The sequence below is a fragment of the Pelobates fuscus genome, chromosome 6 (assembly GCF_036172605.1).
Source record: "Pelobates fuscus isolate aPelFus1 chromosome 6, aPelFus1.pri, whole genome shotgun sequence".
NCBI lineage: Eukaryota > Metazoa > Chordata > Amphibia > Anura > Pelobatidae > Pelobates > Pelobates fuscus.
Window position 1 is genome coordinate 161,412,114 of NC_086322.1, and position 22,354 is coordinate 161,434,467.

At 37.3% G+C, this 22,354-nt stretch overlaps 1 protein-coding gene across 1 annotated transcript in view; it reads right to left on the bottom strand.

Moving 5' to 3' along the window:
* The window catches only part of SLC7A11 (solute carrier family 7 member 11), a 254,563-nt gene that overhangs the window by 46,400 nt on the left and 185,809 nt on the right, over positions 1–22,354 (bottom strand). Inside the window, exons 7-9 of the mRNA XM_063458437.1 lie at positions 4,567–4,690; positions 2,147–2,250; positions 1,354–1,450 (exon numbers count right to left, since the gene is read on the bottom strand). Of these exons, the coding sequence (XP_063314507.1) occupies positions 1,354–1,450; positions 2,147–2,250; positions 4,567–4,690 (325 nt within the window). The remainder of the gene's footprint in view (positions 1–1,353; positions 1,451–2,146; positions 2,251–4,566; positions 4,691–22,354) is intronic.

The following is a 22,354-nucleotide window of genomic DNA, read 5'->3' on the forward strand; positions in this document are numbered from 1 at the left end:
CACTAATGCTCACAGTAGAGTGGGGAACACACTCCTTCCCTTAGCCTTCCTTAATTTCTTCTTGGGATCAGGATGCAATGCTGATGATGGTGGGATTGTTTTTCTTTTTAAAAATAATTTATAACCCACATTAAAAAAAAAAAAATTAAAGTACATACTTTAATATTTTCTCTTATTATATGTTGAGTGTGCAAATGACATGCTCAGCATGTATAAATTATTTTACATTGACTTTCAGTGGACAGGTCTGAGAAGTGCAACATGCTGCATTCCGTTGCACCATTGAAAGGTTTAAATGTACTGGTGGTGCTTTCTGCTTACTAAGTGTAGATTTTCCATCGGTAAAATTACTTTCTCTGAGTTCATGAATCTACAACACAATTTAGTCAATGTTAAATATTATTGCAATTTTTATGGTTCCTTATGGAGCATTTCTACTTTATACAGAACCATTTGCTAACTGGCACTGCAGCAAAGTTGTGCCAATCAATAAATAGAAATGTGGGCAAATTTTTGCTGCAAGACTGAAAAAAAAAAAGCTTATCGCTCTCTAATAAATACATGTGCAATTCACTAACAGGTTTATTTACTAAATTGAGTGAATTTCAAATCTAAGGTCAAAATAGTTAAACTGGAAAAAAATATTTAAGAGAAATAATCCTTTATTTCACAAGCATTTGGCCTTAAATTTACAACTCACTTTGAATTCACTATGAATTCTTACTTTAGTGAATAACCCTGTTAGTGATTCTACAAAATCCTTATAAGCTGCATAAAATACGTAATCACCAGAAATCCCTGTCAATGTCCATTACTGATGGCATTTTCGTTTAGAAAATTTACAGCTATTTCTATTAATGGAAATTTTTACTGAAATTGGGAAAAACTGGACCAATTGACAATATCCCCCTTCTTAACAAAATGCTCAGAGAGACAATATATTCTATTTTCAAAAATAAATTAAACCAGAGATGGCTAGGGCTGGACTCACCAGTTTTTAGATTGTAGTTCAATTAACTCTTTGAGGTAAATATATATATTATTGTCACCTATTTTAATTTGGATCATGTTAAATAGCATTAATTTCAATTTTATGACTTCAGAAATTGGTCAAATAAACTTTTTGACGTGGGCATTTACAGTCAATTGTAATAAAAATGCTATTATACGACAGTCTGGTCTCCGCTGTGAGCATCTGTGTAATCATTTCAATAATTGCAAGAATAATGTATGCTATTAAAAAGTATAAGACATAAAAATAATGAGCCATGTTAGGAAAACCACATTCTACAATACAAAAATAATTCTTCCTACACAAGCACAGCTAAAAGGTATTGCTAATATTTAGCTTACCAAAACAATGACAGCTGGCAAAGGAGTATGTTTGTGTACGTGAATCATAGATAGAATTTCTGGAAGGTGACCCTCTCGGGATGCAACATAGAACATCCTGATGAAACAAATAAAATGGTAAACATATTTCTATTAAACATTAATACAAACATATGTTAAAAACGGTCAACCAAATACACAGAATTGAATAAAACTATCATTGAAGCATTTATTTTTGGAAAAATATGCATTTGCAGTGGTTTATAGATATTTGTATTACCCCCATTTCCCCTTACACATCCCTATGCGCAAAAGTTCATATATTATCTGTCTGTCTATACACACATATACACTATGGGTTTATTCAGCATATATGAACTATTCCATATCTGTAAACCTGTAATGAGGAGCAGGCATCTCTATGTATAATGTAACACTTCAGGCTGGAGTTGAGCTTATTTGTATATAACTAATAGCTGCTTGATCCAAGGAGACATCTGACTGCTATTTTGGGGTCAAGAAGGATTTTTTTCCTAGTTTGTTGCAAAATTGGAAGCGCTTCAGACTAGGTTTTTTGCCTTCTTTTGGATCAACAGCAAAAACATATGTGAGGAAGGCTGAACTAGATGGACACAAGTCTCTTTTCAGCTATGTAACTATGTAGCTATGTAACAAGTATAAATAATGACATAAAAACATTACAAAAAAATGTATTCCTCATGTTCACTAACGCCTTGTTTTTAACCTTGGCTCTAAAACATTTGTGCATAATTTATATCCCTACATTTAATTTAGTTGGGCTGAAATTACTTACCTTGAGACAGCAAAAATACCCCCATTCATGGATCCAAAGCAAGATAACGCAACAAAGATGGGAACTGCAAGGGAGAAATTACCCAAGAGACGTTCTGCGTATGTCTGTAAACATAATATACATATATTTTTCTTAGTTAAAACATTTCTTCTATATTTTCTTTGCTATATCTTGCTTCCTCTCCACATCTCCAACATTTTTCAGAAACTCAGGGAAAATGTCATGCAACTGGGAAAGGGTTCTATACCAACAGCTGAGAAAGTTGTAGGATATTCTAGGTGTTTTGTATTGATGGCACTAGGGAAATTTTAGGAAAAAAGTTCTTCTACCAGGTCAACAAGAGTTTTTTTAGAATATGCATCCACTGTTAGTATTGTCGATTGTAACCCCACACTAAAGTAGAGTTGGATAATAATTTCTTCTGTGTGTGGATGTTTCAGAGAGGTAGATGTTGGTAATCTTTTGCAGTTAAAAAGAATACCCAAGGGAAAGGTTAGGTTAAAAGGATATGAAGTTGGGAAATGAGGGATGATACTCTGCTGGTTTCTTATCAAAAACTATCAGTGTCAAAAAGATGAGTTTAGTTGGTTTTTGAGGCTTGCTTGGAGTTTAGCCTGAGGGAGTAGATAAGGAAAGAACTGTATTGGGCATGCATGTTTCTGTTGCTTTACTGTTGTTCATAATCTCTTGGTGGGTGATATTGTACAGTCAGCCACTCCCACCAGCATGGACACATGGTAGCAAAGTTCTGGGTCAGAGAGGCCCAGTTAATTCTCCGTTTTAAAGGTGGTGAGTGAATAAAACTTGGCAAGTGGCAGCAGCATGGATCCGACCGGCAACCAGATGCCAAATAAGTGGGTACACACCAAGAGCTCCCAAAGCGACCTCCCGAAGGAAACAACACCAGAAAGTTACCACGCTCACAAACCAGAGCGAGACTGCCGGGCAAGCACGACCCACTCACTGCCCAACAGCGGCAGAGCCTGCCGACCAGCGAAATACTACCCGGAAACCAGGGACTCAAACTAGGGGCCACGCAGCTCCTCGGGATGCAGCAAGGCTCCCAACATGCGACGGACACAGCCAGAAAGCCCCCCCAGGGCCCAGCGGAGATGATGTCCCGCCGAAGCATCGACTCTGCCACTATACATGGCCCACCAGTCAGGCATCCAGAGCTGGCATCGGCTGATTAAAGCGGACTAAACCTACACAGGACTATTTTCCTGGATACTCTCTGGGTGGTGATACTCTCAGTTATCAGCATGTTATTATCATGGTTTGCGTCTATGCTTTTCTTATGTTTTTTTGTTTACCTTTGTGCCGTGATAAGTAGCAATTATCTATGTATAGCCTGGCTATGCTGTTATAGAAGTTAGTTCAACTTACGTACCTTTTTAACCTACAACGGTTTATTAAGCATGACCACGATATCTATGTCCCTAGCTAGGCATGCAGCGGTCATAACGACCCATTGCTCCTCTTCTACTCATGTCTCAACGTATAACTAATCATACTGTTATCTTTTGTTGAAATCTCTGCTACGATCTCACAACTTAATTACTTAAAGCGTGTATAATCTGCTGCACATAGTGAGTTTAAAACATAACACTTAAAAAAGTGCCGATATTCTTATGTCACAAATGTACAACAACTGTGTCTCTATCTTTTGCATATGCTGTTGTGGCATTGACAAACATTTTCGTTACTCCCTGCACAAAGAAAAATAAAGAATAAAAAAAAAAAAAAAAAGAGTAAATAAGAAAAACAAATAAAATAGGAAGAAAAATGTGGTTGGCGTACACTGCTTCTATTGTAAATAAGCTGCTATTGCTGGCAATATGGCAACATCTGTTGACAACAAATTGTGAATAGTAATAGTTAATAGTGTGGCTCACATGACAACAATTTTGGGAATGACAAGCCCCCGTCCCTTAGATCCTTTTTGAACTGGACCACATATAATGCAGTGGGAAGGTGCTAGTTTCTCTCTAAGAGTAAGTGCATTTAAAAAGATAAATCTCTTCTAAAAAGATACACATTTCTCTTCCATGTAAGTCCTTTTAATATAATTTACCTGCTACATTGCTGCAGATGTGTGTGTGTGTTTTTTTTATCTTGCAATATTCAGTGTTATCATTTGCTTATGCATTTCTGTTTTACATTGTTCATTCACTAAAAATCAGATGAATGATTTGATCATCAAGGAAGTCATTTGATTTGCAAGGCAACAGACCAAACAGGTAGTTAAGCTTTTGAAAAGTTATTGAGAGATTGTTATACTTATAATAATATCCAAATGGTACTTGTGATCTTTACAGCTACTTGAGCGCACAAAGTAACATATCATCATCTTAAATCAAATTACTGATGAAAAATCCTGGAAACAGTGATCGTGTGCCTCTTATCGAATTCTCACTTACAACAGCAACGGCATTTGAGAGGATCAGTTCTTCTGCAGTAATAGTTGTGTAGTAAGCCACATTTGTTAATACATATCCAACGGTCACAATAGCCATTGAAATACAAATGGCAAGCGGTATGTTTCTGAAAAAAAACCACATAAAATTATATAAAAAATCTGTATGTATATTAATTGGTTATTTTATAGAAATAAAAACACTTGATTTACATTGTTACCTATAAGTATATGTATTTAAAGTATTAGGAACATTTTTTTTTTATTATTATTATTTAAAACACACTGGTGTAGAACAACATACTAAGACCCTACTGTAAACTGAGCTAATTTTTTACTCTTATTAGTTAAATTATACAGGACATTGAGGTAGTTGGTGTAGTACATTCATTATGTTGTATTCTCCAAAATCTGTTTGTATGCCACCCATCTACAAGTGAGTTGTCCTGAAATTTGACTACCTAGCATACTTCAATTTTATATTATCATAATTTAAATAGGAAACACTCATGTATTTTTTTCCTCTCAACCCTGGAACAGGGCAACATAATGAAATATTCCATAATGTGATACTATAGGATGTTTATTTAACCTTGAAATGATTCTGGGTCTAAAATATAAAATGCACCTCTTACAAAATGTATATCAATTATTGGATAAAATATATATTAAACAATTTCTCATAACCTAAGCTTGAATTTGAATAGGCAAGCCAAGTGGCAGGCAAGGTACATAAATGAGAATTCATAGAATATTCTGCAAACAAACGTCATCTAACAGTTTAACAAAGACGAATGTCAAAGTATTTACTTGTCCTATCTTGCATAAGCAAAGACCTTATTAAATAAAGCATTTTCTATTTCTTTAATAAAACTCCCAATGACACTTTACAAGTAGATATAGAAATAAGGACATGTATACAAACAGTTTGCTGGTCATTGAGAGATGTCAATGGAAAAATAGAATGTGAGTGTAACAAAGAATGATAATTGCTATTTTCTGCTATTCTCTTCGCTTTACATCAGTGCAATCCACAAGGACTCACATGTTTATCATATTGGAAAGAAATAACCATTATTTATCATAACATACAAGTAAATTATTGCAACACAAGACATTCTTAGAAAACAATACATCCTCAATCTTCCCTAAAATATTAAAGAGACACACCAACTGTCTAAATTCAAAATACCTGAAAATCACTGTTTAGTAGATGTACCCAAAATGAAAACCTGCATTTATTTGGTTATGTATTTTGTCAATTAGGGTATATATAAAAACTGCTTGCAAAAGCTGCAGTTCTATTGTCTTGTCTTTTCAAGCCATCTCCTTCTAACACAGACCAGACTTTCTGTGGCTGTCCAATCACAGAGATCCCATTGCAGCTCAGTGAGAAGTCTTGCAATGCAGGTGCTCTGGGCAATTGCTGCTTCTTGCCTAGAGTTCCTCCTTTAATGACTAATTATCAAATGTCTGTATACACCAGTGTCCTATTCCACTCAATCCAAACTCTAGATTTGAAAATGCACTGCTAAGAGGATATATTTTTGTTGTTTCCTTCCACATTTACCCATGGAACAGAGTACTGTGTTAATTATAGAATCACGTCATTCTTTGCCCTCTATGATGCTGATGAAAGATATATATATATATATATATATATATATATATATATATATATATATATATAGTGCTCAAAAAAATAAAGGGAACACTTAAACAACACAATGCAACTCCAAGTCAATCACACTTCTGTGAAAACAAACTGTCCACTTAGGAAGCAACACTGAGAGACAATCAATTTCACATGATGTTTTGCAAATGGGATAGACAACAGGTGGAAATTATAGGCAATTAACAAGACACCCCCAATAAAGGAGTGGTTCTGCAGGTGGTGACCACAGACCACTTCTCAGTTCCTATGCTTCCTGGCTGATGTTTTGGTCACTTTTGAATGCTGGCGGTCCTTTCACTCTAGTGGTAGCATTAGACTGAGTCTACAACCCACACAAGTGGCTCAGGTAGTGCAGCTCATCCAGGATAGCACATCAATGCGAGCTGTGGCAAGAAGGTTTGCTGTGTCTCGTAAGGTATGATGTTCAAGCATAAATGAGAGATGCACAGGTCTTATCAATGGTAGATTGCAAGAAAATGGAAACGTAGGTCCCCACATATCTTACATTATGAGAGTTTACAATCTCTAGGTGCCAGTAGTTTTCTTTCTTTCTTTCTGTCTGTCTGTCTGTCTGGGGGGGGGGGGGGGGGGGTGTTATCACCATTGTGGAGTTTGTCTTCATATAAGGGATGTCAGGTTTGGCGTTTGTCCCATTAGTGGGGTTTCTCATGGTAGGGGGGTTCATCTCATTAATGGAGTTTGCTAGCAAAGTTTGCCACTGCGGTAGCAAAGTGGGCCCAAATGTCCAAGTACATTTGTGTCTTGTCAGCTGCTGTCATGTTTAGCTCCTCTACTGCTTATAGGTCCTCCATCTGAGAGAACTACATGGCCATTGTAGGGTTTTCTGGTCTCTTCCAGAATTGTGGGATAATCTGTTTTACAAGATTAAGGATTCTAATTGTGATCATTTTTTTGTATCTAGTGCTGGGTGTCTTGGTGTGGTGTTGGTGCATCAAGGTCGGTTCAAAGGGCAGTGGATCATCAGAAAATGCTTCCAGAATTCCATGAATCCCCTTCCAGAAAGGCTCAAATTAAATTTGGGTCTTTTTCAAGATCAGATTTATTAGAAAGGAGAGTGACAAGCTTTTTTACACACATTGCCCATGAAATTGCAATATATATATGATCTATATGTGTTTTGGAGTTATGGGGTTATCCTAATGAAAGTCCTATGATGGACTGAAACGTTGATTTGCTGTAACCCGTGTGTTATTAATAAAGACGAATAATTTTCTTCAAAAAGCCCAGTGTGTGCCTTTCTTCATTGAGATTTATGTTGATTTTGCTGAAAGAGCACCGTGGCACTTATACTACAAATGTGAGTGCAGGATCATGGATTATAATATTACTATTTAGGGACTAGCCTGGTCCCCATTTCCTGGCAACAACTGACTGTATTTGTGAAGAGTTCCCTCTAGCAGGGATCAAAGATGGAGGACAAAGCAGGAGCGTATACAGAACATTCTGAAATGTTACAGTTTACTGAGGAACAGGCAGCAGCTGTCCTGTGGTCATGGACTAATGGAGATCTACCTAAAACAACAACAAGTAAGGATATTATATATCAATTGGAAAGATTAAAACAGAGGAAGATAGACCTTGAATTGCATGCAATATACTTGTCTGACTATTATCGTATGAAAAAATCCCACATGGGTTTCACATCCGCAATGTACCCACTATTGGGCGCAATAATCCTGAAGTATGTAGAAAATGAATAGGTATCCTGAATAAATGTTTGTTGGATTTGATGTTGGTGGTTATTGAGGAGGTAGGCCGTGAACTTAAATTTACTAAGATAAATATTAGGGAATTTGAGACTAAGAATATTGATGTTCTCAAAGCTCCTAACTGTGATGATTTGATTAAAAATCTCAATGCCGATCTAACCTCTTACCAAAATGACCTAATCAGCTTCAAACAACAGAAATTGGATAAAGTTAACCAAGACTATTCTGAACACAGGGTATACCAGTGGGGAGAAACCAACTTATAGGCTGATCATTTATTTGTCAGTGGACACATGTTCAAAATCAGCAGGGGTTCAAATACTTTTCTTCCCTCACTGTATGTGTATATATATATATATATAAAAGGAAAGCTTGGACTAAAGATACATTCTGCTATCATATGATAAAAACGCATAATTACAAAACCTTGCTCATTTTTATCTACCTCAGAAACTTACCATATAGTTTAGCTTTACAGCAATATATTTCCTTCAATATTTATTTTTAGGTAACACATTTATGCTTTGCCCACATTTTAGATACATGACTCTGAAAACAGCAGAAGGCTATATTTCGGTACATGGGGCATGCATATATAAATGTCTGTGATGAAAATACCATATTTGCTGCACAGTTAGCACTGGCACATGTCTAATATGAAAACCATTAAATAAGAAATAACTAGTACAACAGATGTTCCATAATAAAATAGTGATTTATTATAATTTAAGATGATTAGTTTAGATATTGTGTAAAGCAAAAATAGGAACATGCAAGCTTTGTAGATTTATTTTATATCCTACACGTTTTTTTGTCATTATCTAAACTGTGTAAAAATATTTGATAAATGAAAATAAAAATATTATTATGAAAGCAAAGTCATGGTTGATGACCTGCTTTTTCTGAAAAAAATACAATATTGAATGTATAATTCTTGTAATTATTATCTGAAAAGAAAAAAAATCAGCTCTCAATAGATAAAAAACAAACAAACATTATTCGTATAAACAGGAAAATAAAATAGTAAATATTTAGTTAAATATGTAAAACAGAAAGTTTAATAAAAAATATATGATGCTTTGCATTTTTACATGTTTCTAATTAAAAGGACAGCATGACCACCATATTTGGCCAATAGTAAAGATTTCATTGAAGAAAATAAAGTTTCACTGGGCCATCCAATTCTTTATTAATCAAATGTGTTAAAATAAAGCTAGTAATATACCAACATATGTTTTAATAATCTTGATATCTATATATTAGTAAAAGGAAAAAGATGCAATGTAACCTTTAAAAAATGATCCCCATCGAGAGAACTTCTTTAGGCCACTCATATGACATTTAAAATGCTGATGCAACGTTCTTACCCTTTATCAAAACTGCTCTGAATGAAATTGTTGCTGGTAGATGAGTAGAATTTAATAATGCTTTTGTGTTAAATAACACTTTTTAGTGATAATGGCTTTTAAAAAAGGAAGTGCTGGAAATACAAATAATTATACAGGTAAGTGAGGTACCATTAAGTATGATATAGTACAGAAAGCTGTTATGCAGTTGACCTTTGTTTTCACAAGAAAACTTGGATTGCAAATTCTGGTTGTAAACTGTATGCTCCCTGGGACACAGTGACTTTTTGTCATTACTCATGCACACAATTTCCTACAAAAATTGGAAGATGAAGGAAAAAGTTAAATACCATTTTTAGACTCCAGTGTATTTAGCACACTGTGCTTTTTATCTGTTATGCTGAACAGGACCGACTCCTGCTAATAGATAAAAGGTTCTACTAGCCTTCATTTTGAAAGCTTGATAGCACAACAGATGTGTAGTTTCTCATAGATTTTTTTCTAAAACCTTTTGTAAACTCAAGTTTAGAACAGTTGAATGAACACTTGTTTTTTTTGTAAAAGCGGGCAATATGATGAACTCTTTCATAGTTTATTTTTCTTTTGCAATGGGTGTTATAAACGAAACATGTGACAAGAACTCTCAGTTGGTTAATACACAAACAATAGGTTATGTTTAAACTAATGCCTTACAAGTTTTCTTTTTGATTGTCAAATAAGCCCTTTATCCTGCTCATAAACTGAATATCATGTAACTTTAGGTACACATTTTCACTACATACCTGAAAAGGAGGGTAAGTCGCAATACACCCTAAACTATCATGTATATTATTAAATTGTATATGAAACATGCATTCTATTAAGTAAGAAAAATGATCAATTCCTTCTTTTTTTTTGTTGTATAACTCTTTCTTGATCAACTTGTATGTTTTTGGTAGTACTGCAAAGGTCATGATGTAAAGTAATTACAAATACCATCAATCAGAGCATACACCCTAAAACATATTTCTGATTAAATTCCAATTACAAATATCAAAGCACATTTTATTTGTTCTTGCATTTCATATTCCCGATTCATCTACTTCTACAGTTAAAAGAACAATAGCCGAGCTTTTATCCAAAATATCTGAATTTGTCCTGTTTGTCAAAGAGGGGGATAGATGTGTAGCTATGTATACTTAATACTAGCCTTACTGAAAAAATAGGAAGCCCTTGGATATTGCACAGGTAAACAACCTATTTGGTAAACTAGATGGGATGTCATTGTTTGTGAGCAGTACTGCTCATTTTTTGCCCTGAATGTACCACCTCTTTCATCAAAAGGAGTCTTATCAAGAAGATGGGATCACTTCTGATGTATCTTAAAGGCTAATTATGATGGTATTATGTCAATATCAAAATTAATAATATAGACAAACCATCATACATGCCTTATTTAAAGGTAAATGTAATACCAATGAACTCCACACCCACTGCAAGATATGACCACATGTTTATCCTTCTGCAGGTCTTAACTGGAGTGGTCCACTTCCGTGTTCACTACTTTGTAAGAATATAGATCCAATGATCTGGAACATTGTAGCTATCACTGTATCTACAACTTATGTTCTTTTTAAAGGGCATGAAAAGGGAATCACATTTCACTGCATTGTGATAGCAGATTTCCTAGCATATATAATGACTGGGAGATAAACCTATTAAATAATAAGTCTTTCTCCAACTGTAAGTCAGTTCTTTAGCATAGAGTCTCCCTGACAGGAGAAAGCAGAGTAGACCTCCCACAGGAGGTCTTTCTACTCCCTACATCATCACCACAGGTCTTAGCAAATCCCTAATTGACATTGCCAGCATTGGCTATGGAGCATAGGATTCGAGTGACTGACATCACTCCATTCAGATGCTGAGAAATGAAGTGTCCCCAAGCAGGGTAAATCAATGAAGACTGCAGGAGGAGCAAAGGCACACTGAAAGTGGGTGTTACAAAGGAGTTGTTGAGATACACAAACTTGCTAAAAAAAAGTTGAGACAAGCCAATATCAAAAATCAGAGTATAGAAAAAAACGTGCTCTTGGAAAACCAAACTGGAAGCCACAACAGGGCACTGAACAGATGTAAAACTCAAGTATTTATGGGTCTAGGGCACATAAGAACATAAGCAATGAAAGAACGCCAGAGAAAGCACTCACTAAAATAAAACCAAAGTTTATTATGCACAAAATCAAATGCTGTTTCATTGATTATGTACTGATATATGGGGGGGAATTAGAGTTGTAATGGGACCTGGATAACCTGGCTGGTTACCCTCGCTATTAATAGATAAAGAGACCAATTTTCCCCAATAACTGGATGACACACAGATCCAGGTGTACAACAACAACTTTAATGCCAACACTCGGCTTTATACTTTCCCCTTGCAACGGGCGGAGCACACACAATGACAATGTCATTGACCCCCAAATATAGGGTTTCCCACTTCCCATGGCAGGGATCTTGCCTGGGAGTCCAACCACGAGGAAAACTCCTGCCTTCCTGGCTCTCAGGTACAGAAAGCCTGCCAAACTGCCATTATCCCCAAAGAGTGTCCCCAGCAATCTCACGGACTCTCAGAAGGTAACCGCCACAAGCCATCTCCGTTTGCGGGGTTCCTGGGTGAAACCAGGCAAGGGAGGTGCCTCCTTTCAGCACATGAGTGCTCCCCGTGGCTGGTGTTTGTCTGTACAAATGGTGGCCACCCAGGGAAGCACTCATTAATTACTTCCCTTGCGGTTTCACACTTATGTTGTAAGTTGTCAATGTTCGAATTATTTGGTGTGAACACTCCAAGGACTCTGGGGAGGTCCTCATTCGAGAGCCGAATGAGGTGGGAAGCAACCCGCGAATGCTTCCCCTGGATGGCATTTGTTTAATGAACGGACCGCTACCCAGTCTCGGCACACACCGAGGCTTCCCTTGCAGTTTGTGGTTTTCACACCCCGTTAGCGAGGTGCAAACATTCTAACGAGGTGTAAACATTCTAAGTAAACATTCTAAATGAGGTTTTGAGGTGGTCCCCGGGGAGCAGGTAAGACATAGGAATAAACACAAATATAGCAGAAAACACAGGGGATGACATACAGCAATTCACAAACAGGCAGTAGTCCCGCCACAGGAGTCTCCCCACCATCTCTTCTATCATCAGGTAAGTGGAGTTTTTTGTCTTCCCTTATCTCTGAAGGTTTCTGCACTATATGAGTCCAGTTCTACAGGCAGCATACCTGCTATTTCTATGTCTGGTCCATTTATTTGTTTTTGAGTGTTTCCATTATAGCCAGGCCTCAAAATTACAAGTGGCTGTTTTCAATAACGCAAAGACATCATGGAGCGGGTGTGGTTTAGTAATGTCATAAAAGGGTCAGGGCTACAGCTTCTGGCATCAGAAACATTGGCAAAGATTTCTTAGAGTGTGAAACTGCTGTGATGCCTACTTGTTGAAGTAGGGGCACCAGGTGCCATAGTGCAAGAGCATGTGTCCTTGCAGAAAATTGTGGCATTGGATCAGAGGTAAGGTGAGTATATCTCAATATTTTACATTGAATACGTCATGCATCTCTGTGATATATAATGTATTCAATCCATTAATGGGTATTTAGCTTAAAATGAACCTGTCATGACAGGTTCACTTTACAGTACAGAACAAATATATATGTTATATTAAAGGACATGTCATGCAATTTGTATTTCCCATTTAAAAAAAAAATGCTTATTAGATTTAATGAAGCCTAATAATATATAAAATATAATCATCGATTTAAATTATGTATATCAACATTATTCTACCTCCATTTAAAATCAGGTTTATTGTCAAAATGTACAGACTTTCAACTGTTTGCAATGAACAAATCAAACAAAAGCAATTGAAATAGCTCAACACAACGAATGCTTCAAGTGATTTCCCCAAATTTAACTGAAAATGCAATGTATAATGACTTCTCCAATCTCAATCCCTTAGAGCACTCTTTTTCTGTTATGACCTTATGCAAAAGAGATACATAGTCATACACCAGCTTCTGGCAGCGTTTCTGATTAATCTTAGCCCATCTTCAGATTCCACCAGAGATTTTCTATGGGGTTCAAGTGAGGTGACTGTGATGGCCACTGCAAAATTTTACAGGACTTCTTCTGCAACCAAGCCGTGGTGGGATTTGAGGTATGCTTGGGATCATTATTTTGCTGGAAGGTCCAATGATGCCCAAGCCTCAGCTTCCTCACAGAGAGCATGATGTTTTCTCCTAGGATTTCCATTTTGCCATCCACACACTGCTGGTTTCCAGTGCCAGAGAAAGCAAAACAGCCCCAGAGCATCACCCTGCCACCACCATGCTTAACTGTAAGCAGAGTGTTCTTTTCATTATATGCACCATACTTATTCCTCCAAACGTACTGCTGATCCATTGGGCTGAAACATTCCAGTTTTGTTTCATCACTCCAGAGAATTGAATCCCAAAACGTCTGTGTCCTATTAATATGATTTTAAGCATATTGGAGCCAACCTTTCTTGTGCCTTTGTGTCAGTAGTGGTGTATGTCTTGGAGTTCTGGCATGGAAACCTTCTGCAGTTAGTATGCGCTTTACTGTGCTCACTGAAACCTCAGTCTTTTGCAGTCATTTGTGGGATTTTCATAACCAGCATTTTCAGAAATCTGTTTGCAGCCATTTTTATATTCCTTTTTCTGCCTTGTCCAGGTAGTGTAACCACTGTTTCTTCAACTGTGAACTTGCAAACTATACTTCCCACAGTCTCTCTAGGAACATTCAGTGACTTCTCTATCTTTTTGTAACCTGTTCCTTTTTTCTAAAGGCTGATGATCTCTTAATTTTATGGACCATTATTTTGACTTAGCCATACTTCTAACATGCAGTCAAACGTGACACTCAACAAACTCCTAACCAGTACAGGTATTTCAAGTGTTCACACTCAAGCACACCTGGTGCAACTAATGAAGTCCTTGATTATTTGCATAAGGTGTGTTTGAGACAATTATTTTGAATATTTGTGCTGTTGTGAGGGATTCTTTTCAGGGGGTTTAATCATTTTGAGACTGGAAAAGTCATTATCAGGTGCATTTTCAGTTGAATTTGGGGAAGTCACTTGAAACATTTATTGTGTTGAGCTGTTTCAATTGCTTTTGTTTGATTTGCTCATTGCAAACAGCAGAAAATCTGCACATTTGGAAAAAATGTGATTACAAATGTGTATAGTTAATTTTTAACACATTTTTTTTTTATCAAGCGAAGCAGCCATGTTGAGTCAAACTATACTGTTACCTGACCAAGTGCTACTGGACCTAACTTGCCTGCTGCCTTGATTCTCTGTGAACTCTATGTGAAACTGCACCTGCAATGTTGAGTAGTAGTTAGATAAAAGTAGACTCTGACTCAGAAATAAAATCACTATAAAAATGCAGAAATCAATATGCAAAATTTTAAAAATATAAATTATTTCATTGCAATAAACTTTTATGAATGAAAAGTGAAAATGTAATGGCAGTTGCCCATGAAATTGCAATATATATATATATATATATATATATATATATATATATATATATATATATATATAGTATATTTCCTTTCATTCAACATTCAATAAACTATATAAATCAACATATCATCTGTGAGACTTTTGTGTCATGACATTGCCTACAGAAACAGTGTATGCCTATTTCTTACTCTTATTGCAATAGTATAACAGATGTTAAAATCACAGGCATCAGGGTTAGGTATAGAAACTATTGGCAGGGCAGCTCCTGTCCCGTGCTGTAAATATGCTCAAAGTAGCCATAATATAAATGTTCAATTGTGTTTTTTTTGTTTGTTTTTTAATTTACTATGAAATCTTTTCCTGCCACTTTTCCTGCAAAAACAGTCTTTTAAAATCATTAACAACTGTCTAGTTCTCAGCCTGTATTGTGCTCATAGTCTGGGTTTCATTTAGTGTGTAAAGTCTCAAAGCCATATATGTGACATCCCAATCACACAGGAGGCAGAGCCCTGAGGTCATCTTCACCAGCACTAGATTCATTCAATGTCACACATGTAGTCCATAATGACTATGGTAGCAGAAAAATGGATATCATTTTTCTCAATAGGGTTATCAAACTTTACAGCTCCGGGTAGGTGAAGCCTTTACTCCATTATGGTCTGGCATACTATAGGACTAGGAGTTTTCTCTAATGATAGAGTGGGAGATGGGGCTTAAGGGAGCACCTCTGCATATGTGACAATCATATGTATTTGAAAACTGCATGTATTCTCAAATGTGTTTATTTTGTTTTTATCTACAGGTTTGGAACAGTGTACATTCTTTCATTGAGGCATTATTCACAATATGCTGTGCTTGCTTTGCTTCACGTTATCCTTACAAGGTTATTCACTAGAGTGATAATTGTTGGAAATTCCAAATTACGGTACCTAAAAGTGAATTACCAGTTTCAGGCCAAAGTAGTTGAGCTAATAGTATAGCTGACTTGAAGAATTTCTCCCAGCCAACAGATCACCGTGCAGGAGGAGAGGAGGGAATCAGAGTGGGAGCTCTGACTCCCATCAACATGAGGCAGCCACTAAACCCCAGGTAAGTCACTTAATTGTTTAATAGTTTGCGTGTGTGTGTGATAGAGAATTTCTGTTTGTTTGTATATCTGAGTATATCCGTTTTGTGTGTATGTGTGTTTCTGTATGTCTGTCTGTGTTTGTGTCTGTATGTCTTTGTGTGTGTGTGTGTGTGTGTGTGTGTCTGCATGTGTGTGTGTGTCTGTATGTTACATAGTTACATAGTTACATAGCTGATAAGAGACTTGCGTCCATCAAGTTCAGCCTTCCTCACATTTGATTTTTTGCTGTTGATCCAAAAGAAGGCAAAAAACCCAGTTTGAAGCACAATTTTAGAACAAGCTAGGAAAAAAAATCCTTCTTGACCCTAGAATGGCAGTCATATTTATCCTTGGATCAAGCAGTTATTACCCTACATTGAAAGATTATATCCTTGAATATTCTGTTTTTGCAAGTATGCTGTTTGAACATCTGTATGGACTCTGATAAAACCACTTCTTCAGGCAGAGAATTCCACATCCGTATTGTTCTTACAGTAAAAAAAAAACTTTCCTTTGCCTTAGATGAAATCTTCTTTCTTCCTGTCTAAACGCATGGCCTCGTGTCCTATGTAAAGTCCTATTTTTGAATAGATTTCCACACAATGGTTTATATTGGCCCAGAATATGTTTGTATAATGTTATCATATCCCCTCTCAGGTGACGTTTTTCTAAACTAAATAGGTTTAAATTTGTTAACCTTTCTTCATAGCTGATATGTTCCATTCTTTTTATTAATTTTGTAGTGTGTCTCTGTGTGTATGTGTGTGTCTGTATGCATGGGTGTCTGTATGTATGTGTGTGTTTGTATGTCTGTATGTTTTTTTTATATATATGTGTGTGTGTGTGTCTACACAGGGCCGGCACTACCTGTAAGGCGGACTAGGCAGCCGCCTAGGGTGCCGCCCCCCCTCATTCTGCAGCCATGAGGGCGCACCACCTGGGCACAGCATGAGGAAAGGGGCTGACAGGAGGGAAGCGCTCAGCGCTCCCTCCTGTCACTCCCTCACTGTAGCGTGGCCGAGCCCTGTATGGTCCGCGGGTACAGGGAGCATTTGTCTCCTGTACCCGGCCGGACTAACAGGAAGTGAACACTGAGTGTTCACTTCCTTTTAGTCCGGCCGGGTACAGGAAACAAAAGCTCCTTGTGCCCGCGGACCATACAGGGCTCGGCCATGCTACAACAGAGGTAGGGGAGGGGGATAAATTGAAAGGGGGGGGAGATACATTGAAAGGGAGGGGGGAATAAATGGACAAGGAGGGGGGTGGTGAATAAATGGACAGGGGGGATAAATGGACAGGGAGGGGGGATAAATGGACAGGGAGGGGGGATAAATGGACGGGGGTGGGAATAAATGGACGGGGGGTGGGAATAAATTGACAGGGAGGGTGGGGGAATAGATTGGGAGGGTGGGGGGAATAGATTGGGAGGGTGGGGGGAATAAATTGAAAGGGAGGGGAAATAAATTGACAGGGTGTGGGGGGGAGAAATTGACAGGGAGGGGAATTGACAGGGCTGGGAGGGGGAATGAGAGTGGGGAGGGGAGAAGAGAGTGACAACGGGGGCGACGAGAGTGACAAGGGAGGGGGGAGAAAAGAGGGACAAGCAGGGGAGAAGAGAGTGACAAGGGAGGGAGAGGGGGGGAAGAGAGTGACAAGGGAGGGGGGAGAGATTGACATCCATCACACACACACACAATGCACCCCTTGCACACAGAAAAACACACAATGCATTACACACACAGAAAAGCAATGCAACCCTTACACACAATGAATTCCTTACACACACTCAATGCACCCCTTACACACACTCAATGCACCCCTTACAGACGCACACACTGCATCCCGTACATACACAGAAACACACCTTGCAGCCCTTAAACATACAAACACAGATTCACACAATGCATTCCTTACACACATATCAGGACATCCCCTACTCCACCTCCTGTGAACAAACTCATTGGTGGAACATGAAGGTGGACCCTGGGACTCAGATCTTGAACTGTGTAAGGGGCGTTAAAAAAATGGAGCTGCTTCCCGTTCTCCCAGAACATTGATTTTTTTGACCACAGTTACAAACAGCCTCCAGAGAGCATGTTCTACACCAGACCAGTGGAGCCAGACTGCAGCTAGAGCCCATCATCATCCTCATCTGGTTGTAAGTAGGCAATCTAGTATATTATTCGTGGCACTAATCTCTAATTTACCTCACATTAAAGAAACACTATAGTCCCCAGAACCACTTCAGCTTAATGTAGAGGTTCTGGTGTCTATAGCCTGTCCCTGCAGGCCTTTTAATGTAAACACGGCGGCACTGCAGCACTGGCGTTAGTTAACATGGCAGAACATATGGGTGGGGCATTGTGATGTCATATGAGGTGGCGGCAAACTTTACTTTTGCCTAGGGCGGCAAAAATCCTTGCACCGGCCCTGTGTCTACATGTCTTTGTGTATGTATCTTCGTGTCTGTGTGTGTGTCTGTATGTATAGGTCTCTGTGTGTATGTATATGTATGTGTGTTTGTATGTATGTGTGTGTGTGTGTGTCTGTATGTATGTATGTGTGTGTTTGTGTGTACGTGTGTCTGAATGTATGTGTATTTGTATGTGTGTCTGTATGTTTGTGTTTGTCTACATATATGTGTGTCTGCATTGTATCTGTTTGTCTGCATATGTGGGGGGGCGAGGATGTGTGAGGGGGCGGGGGCGTATGGGGTGGGGTTAGATGTATGGGGGGTGGGGACATATGGGGGGGTAGTTGACGTATAGGGGGGCACCAGGGCAATTTATGCACTGGGGCCCCGTGGTTTCTAGTTACGCCTCTCCTTATTAACATAAGCACATAAAAATATAACTAATACTAAATTAAATTCAAACACTTATGTTCAATACTGATTCAGAATTGTTCTGGGAGAATATAAGGAGTTACTTTCCAAAGTAAAGTAACTTTTTTCTCAAATAAATGCTATACGAACTACTATCACATATGTAACTAAAGGAGCCAAAGGAACAAAATATTCATGAAAAATATTTCATATGTAAAAATGAAGATATGTGACTCTGCAATTTGGGCACCAGCATTGTTATTATGTCCACTTACATTTATATAACATTTTCAATAATCAATAATTAATTTGTTACTTTTTAAGAGATGGAGACACATACATGGAGTAGAAGGTGTGAATAGGTCACGTTCTATTGTGTCAATGAAACCCAGCTCTCTCTTTTAGGAATAAAAGTTATCAGTAAACATTTATCATCTCTATTTAAGAATTTTACATTACATCCACACAGACGTGCTTTTCTAAATGTATTAGCTAATAATAATGAGCACTGCTCTTAAAACCCAGCTTAAACTGAAATAGCTAAACACAGTACATTTCATTATCAATGCTAAATTAAGACTTTTGGACATCCATATAGCTTATGAGGCAGACCAGTAATCATTAAACATTATGAAAAGAAGCATTATTTTATGTCTAAATCAATCTGCCTTGGGGATTGATATCAAAGGGACACCTTTAGAAATTTCATGGCTGCATTCTCTCACATATTCAAACTTAAAGTAAAATAGTGCTATCTACGTAAACATAGCATTCATGCCAGAAACCATTATTGTGTGATTATGAATCTACTGTACTTGCCATACATAACAGACAACAATCACTTACTTATTCAATAAACTGTGCTATTCATTGTTTTTTTTTTTATTTAGAAATGTATTTCATATAAAAAAAAGAACTATGTATGAGTAATAAAAATAACACATTTTGCTTTAACCCTTAGCTACCACCTTATCTAATCAAAACCGAGAATATTTTATAGGTGGCAAAATCGAATTCTCATTCTATGTGCAGTGTTTGCGTTTGCGTTGCCTATAGAAATGGCACTGGTTGACGAAGGTAAGTCAAAGCATTGAAAAGAACAGAAGCTTATAGACAATTAGTTACTGTCCCATAACAAATACACATAGAATGTGCTACGTGGATGTTATTGTGTCACTGAGTTTGCAGATATTTAATGAATTTGGTGATTAAATACACAGGAACCTAATCGTGTAAGCAAAAATAATATACTAACTATTTTTTTTATAAAATTATAGCAAACAGTTTTACATTTCCATAATTTGAGACATTTGCATTCACCTACTTTCTATGTCTGGATTTTAGCATAGTTAGCATTAATAATAATAATAATAATAATAATAATAATTTATAAATGTCTAACATAGAAACATAGAATGTGACGGCAGATAAGAACCATTCGGCCCATCTAGTCTGCCCAATATTTTAAAAATACTTTTAATTAGTCCCTGGCCTTATCTTAAGTCTATGATAGCCTTATGCATAGCCCATGCATGCTTAAACTCCTTCACTATGTTAACATCTACCACTTCAGCTGGAAGGCTATTTCATGCATCCACTACCCTCTCGGTAAAGTAATACTTCCTGATATTATTTTTAAACCTTTGTCCCTCTAATTTAAGACTATGTCCTCTTGTTGTGGTAGTTTTTCTTCTTTTAAATATAGTCTCCTCCTTTACTGTTTTGATTCCCTTTATGTATTGAAATGTTTCCATCATATCCCCCCTGTCTCGCCTTTCCTCCAAGCTATAAATGTTAAGTTCTTTTAACCTTTCCTTGTAAGTTTTATCCTGTAATCCATGAACCAGATAGAAACAAAGAAAAAAGTTCCCTTTTCTCTTTTCTTCAAGATTAGTTCCCTGGAGCCACTATGTCTTAGGCATTTTACAGTTTCAATAATTGTGTACCTCAATTTAGACACCTTGTAATCCTTTTCACTCATATAGGCCAAACCACATAGGAACTTCAATATGTAGACAACATATTCCGATTTACAATTACAGAAATCCAGAATAGAGCTTGTGATCGAACCTGTGCCCTACAGTCACTCCATTGCAATGGACACAGCATCCACACCAGCACATACTCTTAACATCAAACATTACACATTAACTCTTGATTGTGTAAAATAAATAATGAGTCACATTTATATTTTAAGTAGAAATGAGCATGGTATCCAGTAATTAAAGAAAAGGATATGGAAACGCTGTAGCCCAATTATTAGAATTCCATTATGTGTAGCCAATAGGTCACAGCAGTTAAAGTGATCTTATTTCCCATGGTGTCATGGGAAGTAATGTTATTAGTTGATGTCGCCTTATGCTTTTGATTGACTGCTGAATGAGTATTTATTTATTTATTTATTACTGGTATTTATAAAGCACCAACAGATTATGCAGGACTGTACAGTTAATGGAGGATGTACAATGTACACAGACAAATACAAAAGGTAGAGAGGGCCCTGTCCGTAAGCTGATATCTAGCCATTGAAGCTCTTTTATACAAAGTGCTTTGCTAGATTGTCTGGGAGTTTACAATCTAAAGGAATGCCTGGTACATATGCAATCCCTTAGCTGCTCTAGGTCAAGCATATTATAAGCACCCTCCAAATCACTGTTTGCTGAAAAACATTTGACTGACCCCATTAAACATGCTGTTGAACCACAGTTCTTTGTGTGTATATGTAAATTCATATATGTGTGACTGCATAGGCATGTGTAATGTGTTTGTGATTGTGAGCCTGTGTGTTTTATTGCACTAGTAATTAGTATTACTGTACACAATTTGATTGCATGTGCTATTGACTGAGTATGTGTCTGGATATGTGATCTGACTGCAGGTGTAATGTGTAAAGAGAGAGAAGAATATACCCCTAACATTGGAACCTTCAGAGGGGGGTGAAGGGGTACGGCCAGTGATGTGTTTGAGTCTGACGATAAAGCAGGCCAGCCCGCTGAGGGCAGGACTTGCATGAAGCAATGTTTCAGTGCTCCCTGCAGAGTCTTAGAGCCCTGCGTTTTTTACAAGTGAATTTAATGATGTGTTCATCCTACACTTTTTGGAGACATTTCTCTGTGTCCCCAAAAGCTGAATACCAGGAAACAAAGTCAGGACAAAGGGATAGGAGCCAATAATTGTAACTGTACCATCAAAATTGGCATGAAATAATGATCAATAGAGACAGATGATAGAAAATAGTCAAGTATATTTGTGGCAAAAGAAGGTCAGCAAAGGACGATCCAGGAATATCTCCATCTAAAGAACTCTGAGATGGTATGACATTCTCTTAGTACACACTTCCGCATTAAATATATTGTATATAAAAAAAAAATAATTGTGGTTATAGCTGAGATAGAATCATTTTTTTAATATAATTTGTGCTTGCTTCTACTCTAGTTGTTAATGCCAGGAATACCTTCGCTATGTTTCTCGGTAATGGGACAAATCATTTTGCAATGATTTGTCCTCTTACCTGGTCATGCTGGGTGCCTTGTTTCCTTTAATGCATCTGGGATCTGCATGGGTGGACACAAAATTGGCTGCATCAGC